Here is a 7,446-nt window from a genome sequence, read left to right as displayed (position 1 = left end):
TGGGTGGAGGTGTCGTCATTCTGCTGTAGCCAGCATCACTTGTTATCTTAATAAGACATCACATGCGAGAGTGTAACATCAGACAGGAAACCAGTGAACACCTTGATCATGCAGCCAGTCCACAACACAGTCACGATTTATGTTGCTTCACAGTCTTCTGCCTCTTTCAGTTACTGACTGTGGGATCTGAAATGATCAGCAGCTGAATCTGACACCTGAGGACTGTGACTGTTCACTATTGACAGTGTGTGTGTATTGCATTACATGTACAGTGGCTCATTAGGGACATAAAAGTCATTACATCAAGTTACCATCATTGTAGAGACTGTTTTCATCCAACAGCAGCAACCGAAGGAGCAACAACACTATAAAACAAACTCAGCTAATGTGACAGGCTGTACCTACTTCTGAATATAATATCTCCCACTGGTGTTGAGGAGACAGACCATGTGATGAACTGAAGTGAAACTGGTTTTGTCTGTTCTGCTATGAATGATAGCTGATGCTCGTTAACCGACCATTTACTGTTAACCAACAAGATTAAAATGTACTATTTAGAAGTGTCTGTGACCCATTAAAAAATACCAATACAACAAAATGTTTGTTTTTTTTGCATAAGAAGGGGTTTATTTTTACATTTGCAGAACCGGCATAATAGCCTCCCGTGTAGGAAAATATTTCATAACTTAAAATAAATAGCAAATAGTAGCTAGACTTTCCAATGTTTAAACAGTTCAACAAAACGAAAACACACACTGAATTCTCCAGCGCCAACAGTTCAGCTCCTCCTCCTCCACCTCCTCCTCCCTCCTCACTCCTCTGCTCTTTGGCAAATTAAATGATCAAAAAGCGCCAAAAGGTGAACAAAACGTAAACTTGTAGTCACATTTTTCATACCTCAAAATAAAATAGACAGGCCAGGTCTACCTCAGTCCTCAGCATAGTGGACATCTTGTCTGCTGGTTTTTGTTCAGAAATAGCAACATGTCGACAGGCTGTGGGGTTAGTCTGCTGTCAGTCTGTTAGCTGTGAGACCCACGACAGAGAATATCCGCTCAGACGGTGCAGATGTCCCAGGAATGCAGAGATAGTGGTGGCCAGCCTCGGCAAGTGCATCTGATTAGCTTTCCACTGGTCAAGAGGATTAGTATCCAATGAGGGAGGATATTTTAGTTGTTTAAGTGATAGTATTAATCGGTCAAAATGCTTATTGTCAGTTAATGGTTAAACGGTTAATTGTTAACATCTCTAATTGACAGCGAACAATGTTTCTTCAGGTTCAATCAGTAGAATAATGAATACATACACAGGTCACAAGACCAGTTATCACTGTCTTCATTTTGTTCAGGTTTCAGGCCATAACTCACAAATTCATACACTATGACACAATTTAACTCAAATGTCCATAAGCATAAAATTAAGTGATGACATTTTATATCCAAAAGGTCAAAGTTTAACTTCACTGTGACATTATAATGTTCTGCAAAAAAGATTGTGACCATATTTCCTGCAACTTGGCTGGTTGGCGGAGGCACACAACTACAAGGCAGTGATTCTAGTTCAAAGGGTTTCAACATTTTCTAAAAAAAAACATGTCAATAACATTACACATTATCAAAAATCGCATTACTCATGAAGAAGAACTCCAGAAGAAGCCATTGAGTAAAGACTCTCCAAAGATTATAGTTGAGACCAAAAACCAAGACACAGCGATCAATTGTGCCTTTGCTGAGACATTGAAGGAGGTATTTTAAAATTTTGCTATATCTACATAGCTAACATCAGCATTACTTACTGTTTACTTACCAGTCTCACCAAGAGCTACAGCCATCATTGTGTTTACAAGACAAGAGGTTATAATTCGTCCTCTGAGCAGCTACTTCTTCAGGGCAGACTGGCCGCTACAGTGTCTTGGTATCAGAAAGTGTTGAAACAGTCTGGCCAGACTGGAGCTAGCTGGTTAGTATGCTAACTTCAGTAGAAGAAAAGACATGATAGATGTAGAAAGATAACCAAATGGTTTGTTTCTACTGCTGGAGACAGCTGTTGGTGAGTAAAGGAATGACGTTTGATGTTGAACTCACATTTCTTCTAGACTGGTAAGTAAACAGCTGCTAATGCTAATGCTAGCTTTGAAGCATAGCAAAACATACATATTGCTCCTTTAAACTGGAGCTGATGTGTTTGTGCTGCAGCTCATTTTATCTCCCTGATGTCATGTGACGCAGGGTGACGATGATTAACCATTAACATATATATTCATATATACCTCCCACAGAGCCTGTCTCTGTCTCTGAGGCTCAGCTGGTCTGAGTCAACAGCAGAGGAACCGATGTTATTCTGTTGAATCTGTTGTCACGTGTCTGAGCTCCATTGTTGTGTATTTACAACAAGGCTGTGAAGCCAGCGCTACTAAAAATAGGACCTTGGTTATTTCTCCCAAACTGCTACTTTGAAAGCTCAACAACAACAACAACAACCTCAACAGGGACTTCTCCAGATCACTCCAGCAAATATCCTGCTCCCTGATCCTCACACAGTCCGTTTCTCATCTGTCAACCTGTCAGCCTCACCATAATAATTCCACCGCTTCACGTTGCCCTGTGTTCAACCTGAAACAGTGACATGATGCAACCACAGACTCCTTCATCTCTGATCTTGCAGGAAGTTACACAAATGAAACAAATCCAATTGACCAGCCTGGAAACTTCACTTTCAGGCTGAGAGGCTCCACATGACATTAAATATTTGTTTACATGAACACAAGCGTGCACGTGTTACAAAATCAGCAGCACACACAGAGATCCATCCATCCATCCTCCTCCTCCTCCTCCTCAGTGTGTGTGTGTGTGTGTGTGTGTGTGTATTTCTGCAGCATGTAATAACAATGCTCTACAACCTGAATCTGAACTGATGATTATGTCTAAAAAAGACAGAGAGAGAGACAGAGAGAAGAGGCTGGAGACAGGCAGCGCTCCGGGGGACGAGAGAGCTACACAGACAGACAGAGAGAGAGAGAGAGAGAGAGAGAGAGAATGAGCGAGTGAGGCGAGAGGAGTACGTAGTGAAGGAGGCAGGAATAATCCTTATTAAGGTAATTAGTGTTTCAGGAGACAAAGAGTAATTAAAAAGAAACAGGCTGTAAACTGTGTGCTGGCTAAATATAACTCAGACTACACAACGTCTGCGTGTGTGCGTGTGTGCCATGTGCGTGTGTGTGTGTGTGTGTGTGTGTGTGTGTGTGTGTGTGTGTGTGTGTGTGCATTAGACAGCGGTGGTGTGTTTACAATGAGATCAAGAGAATGCTTGGCAGGACGTCAGCCTTGTAAAGCCCCAGGATTCCACATGGGAAACACACACACACACACACACACACTGACAAGCCCTCAGAGGAAACAAACATAAGGCTTGAGAGCTTTTGGTACACACAGTGGAAGAGAGGAGGCACACACACAGGCACACACATACACACACAGTGAAGTGGAGCAGAGAGGATTTCTACCTGAAGAAGTTTGTTCTTCATCAGCTTTCATCTTAATGTCAACATCTCTCTCTCTCTGCCTATGTCTCTCTCTCCATCTCTCTCTCTGCTGCTGCTCATTCTTCATCCTCACTCCAACGTCTGTGTGTGTGCGTGTGTGTGTGTGTGTGTGTGCACTGACTAACCCTCACAATCTACCACCACATTGCATCATGAAGGACAAAGCCATTTAAACCATCACAACAACCACAGCACAAAGTGACATCATTCAAAACCTCAGTTTACTAACATATAAGAAAAGCAAAGTCTCACCATCAACCATTACAACAATTAATCAGTGAAGAAAATAGTTTCAGATTCATTCAATCAACTAATCAACTGAGTGAATCTGAGTTGAATCTTAGTTTTAATATAAATCAGGGTTGATAGTGATTTCTCTCCAGCAGGTTATCAAACAGCTGATTGAATGGATTTGAATGGACACATTTTACAGGTAAAACCAGAATCACCTCCTCATGGTTGTCTGCCTCCACCACTCAAACTAGTTTCATGTTATGTTAGGAGTCATATAAAATATGAACCATTTGTGAGACATTTTGTCATAATTGCTGTGTGAAGTGGCTAACAAGTGTTTTGTGAGTTCATTTTTGAGTTCAAGTCAATGTTTGTGCCAAATTTGACAGATTCCCTCGAATAGTACTTGAGATATAATTTTTACAAGGCCAAACAGAATTTGGTGATGTCACAGTGACCTTGACCTTTGACCAATCTAATCAGATCATCCTTGAGTCCCAATGAAAGTTTGTGCCAAATTTGAAGAAGCTCCATCAAGGTGTTACTAAGATATTGTGTCAACAAGAAACAAGAAGAACAACCACAAAACAATAGGCCATAACAATAATAATAACTAGTCAAGAACTGAATGAAAATTTTCAATAATTAAACTGACCTGAATCTGACCCTGAAACAGCCCATGGTGAAGTGTTGAAGTCTCTGTATATACACGTCATGTTTACCTGTTAGATAATATATGACTCCACTCCTCAGCTAACACAGATGTAATGAACTCAACTGCATAATAACACAACACAAGTGGTCCCAGTGAGCTTCCCTGAGGGACACCATAACTTTGGTACATGATGAACTATGAAAAAAGTTCAGTTCAGTCAGCTGTGTTAGATATGAAGAAGCAGCTCAGCAACACCAGCTGATGAACTATCTCTAGACCATCCAATAAAGACATTTAGACAGAAACATTCAGAAACTAAAATCACTACTTCATGGTTATATGCCTCCACCACTCAAAGTAGTTTCAGATTACATACCTGTTTGTTCAGATTTATATCAAATATTACACATTTTTTTTAAATTTTGTCATCATTGCTCTCTGAAGTGGCTAAAAGTGTTTTGTGAGGTCACAGTGACCTTGACCTTTGATCTTTGACCACAAAAATCGAATTAGTTCACTCTTGAGCCCGAATGCACATTTGTGACAATTGGGAAGGGATTCCCTAGAAGAGTGTTCACAAGACCGAAACCGCATGTTGTGAGGTCACTGTGACCATGACCTTTGACCACCAAAGTCTAATCAGTTCGTCCTTGAGTCCAAGTGAAGGATCATGAAGTGAAGTGTCCATGAGAATGGGACGGATATGCGGAAAGCTGGACAGACAACCCGAAAACAAAAACAATCCAACAAACATTAGGATGAGTTAGAATACACACAGATCTGAACAGCCAGTGAGAATCCAACACAGCATATCGCCTGATATGATCGTGTCAAAGCCTGTGAAAGACTGATCAACATCAACACATCTGGAGATACTTATTAAAGCCATGCAGCAGGTCTGTCTGGTTTGAGGCGGTCTCACCTGGTTCAGTACAGTTCTTCTCAGGCTCAGAGTACAGTTTGGACTCGTTGTCATAGATCTCCTGCAGGAGGTGACGACTGCCCCATCTCGCCTCCTCCACAACCATGGAACTGGACACGTGATATCCTGAGAGTCAGAGGAGACAAAGAAGATGATTGGATCGTTGAATGGTCACATGATGAGTCTTTTTCTAATCAACAGACCAGCAGGAAACCATTAGAGGAACTTCAGGTACAGACAGGCAGATGATTCATAAAGACAGTTTTATATCACATTGAGAGAGTGGGTGTGCTGCTGTTACAGATGAACAGTGACTGTATTCTCAGAACAGCTGTATAATTTGTTCACTGACTCCTGAACAGTGTGAACTCTGAACCGAGGAGACGTGCAGCCTGTGTCACTGCAGCTCCTGCAGCAGCATTATTACAGCAGCACGCCAAGCGCCGCGAGGCCCATCATTCCAGCTCAGTCGCCAGGGCCACTGTATCCTTAAGCGTCCCACCTCTGACCCATCTCCACTCCCACCATGCAACAGGCATGACTGAGGTGCAGAGCACGCTGGGATGTCTATAAATAGAACCACACTCGGCTATCTTTAAAAACAAACTGCGTCACAGCACTACTTTCTCTTTGTATCTATTATTCACCTGAGTGCTGACTATAAAACTGCCCTTCTCACACATTACTCATCTCATCACTGATCAATACTGATCGATCAGATGTGCAGTGACACTTGTTTACAATGTAGACTTCTACAGAGAACTGAAATCTGACAAGACAAAGCTTCTACACACCTAATGTGAGAGGTCAATGGTGGATTTTTAAAGGCTGATATAATGACGATTGTTTGGAGCAGGAAAAAGCTGATAGCTGATCAATTGGCTGATATCACACACACACACAAGCACACACACACACACACACACACACACAGACTTCATTGAGTGTTGTAGGGAGCTGCTGAACACAGCAGAAGTCACCACTGCTGAAGTTACTATGGTGACATGACGTAACAGATAAGATGCTGGGAGGTGGGGGGAGGTGCATGATATAACACTGAGTTACTCACACGCACACAGACACACAAAACAATGACTAACCACACTACAAGCACATTAGCTGTGCTGTGCAGACACACACACATGTTCACACACTCCCCTCAGTCAGTCACACAGGCAACACACACCTCAGCAGCTGCAGGCTCTGATGAAGAGATACTGTGAGTCTATCAGGGTCATGTGAAAAGTTAACAATGAATGTATAGTTTGATGTTCATATGAACTCTGGTCTGTTTTAAGATCTGATCTGAAGTCAGTTTATTTGTGTGCTGTATTAATGGACTGCACTGGGTCAGGGCTGTCTTAAACAGTCTGTTTAACAGACACCTGCTGGAGAGTCAACACACAACAGAGCTCTACTGACCAGTATGGAATGATTCTGGTCCTGATACTGATACTGGTACTGATACTGGTCCTCATACTGGTACTCCTACTGTACCTCATATGGTCCTGATACTGGTCCTCATACTGGTGCTGATACTGGTAGTCATACTGGTCCTCATACTGGTGCTGATACTGGTAGTCATACTGGTCCTCATACTGGTCCTGAAACTGGTACTGATACTGCTCCTCATACTGGTCCTGATACTAGTACTCATACTGGTGCTGACACTGGTAAAGATACTGGTCCTGACACTCGTCCTGATACTGGTGCTGATACTAGGTCTGATTCTGGTCCTGACACTGATCCCGATACTGGTACTCATACTGGTCCTGATACTGGCCCTGATTCTGGTCCTGACACTGATCCCGATACTGGTACTCATACTGGTCCTGATACTGGTACTCATACTGGTACTCAACTGGTCCTGATACTGGTCTTGATATTGGCCCCAATACTGGTACTGACACCACTCCTGATACTGGTGCTGATACTGGTGCTGACGTTCATGATCCCAGAGGATGAGACTTGATGACTGTGTTCTGGCGTCCTGGTCTTGGAAATGTTTAGATGTTGACAGAGCGGGTTAAAGTTTTTATGACCTAAGTCCATTCACCTAACACTACTGTCATTATTTGAACACAGGAAATAAAA

General features: G+C 42.3%; 1 protein-coding gene across 1 annotated transcript in view; it reads right to left on the bottom strand.

Moving 5' to 3' along the window:
- LOC111239229 (sodium/potassium/calcium exchanger 3-like) overlaps positions 1–7,201 on the bottom strand; it is a 46,857-nt gene extending 39,656 nt beyond the window's left edge. The window contains exons 1-3 of the mRNA XM_022769061.1: positions 7,094–7,201; positions 6,850–6,998; positions 5,353–5,462 (exon numbers count right to left, since the gene is read on the bottom strand). Coding sequence (XP_022624782.1) covers positions 5,353–5,462; positions 6,850–6,998; positions 7,094–7,201 — 367 coding nt within the window. The remainder of the gene's footprint in view (positions 1–5,352; positions 5,463–6,849; positions 6,999–7,093) is intronic.
- Positions 7,202–7,446: the final 245 nt, after the last annotated feature.

Source organism: Seriola dumerili, unplaced genomic scaffold (assembly GCF_002260705.1).
Source record: "Seriola dumerili isolate Sdu_G_001 unplaced genomic scaffold, Sdu_1.0 BDQW01002174.1, whole genome shotgun sequence".
Taxonomy (NCBI): domain Eukaryota; kingdom Metazoa; phylum Chordata; class Actinopteri; order Carangiformes; family Carangidae; genus Seriola; species Seriola dumerili.
This window is presented reverse-complemented; position numbering and strand designations above follow the sequence as displayed.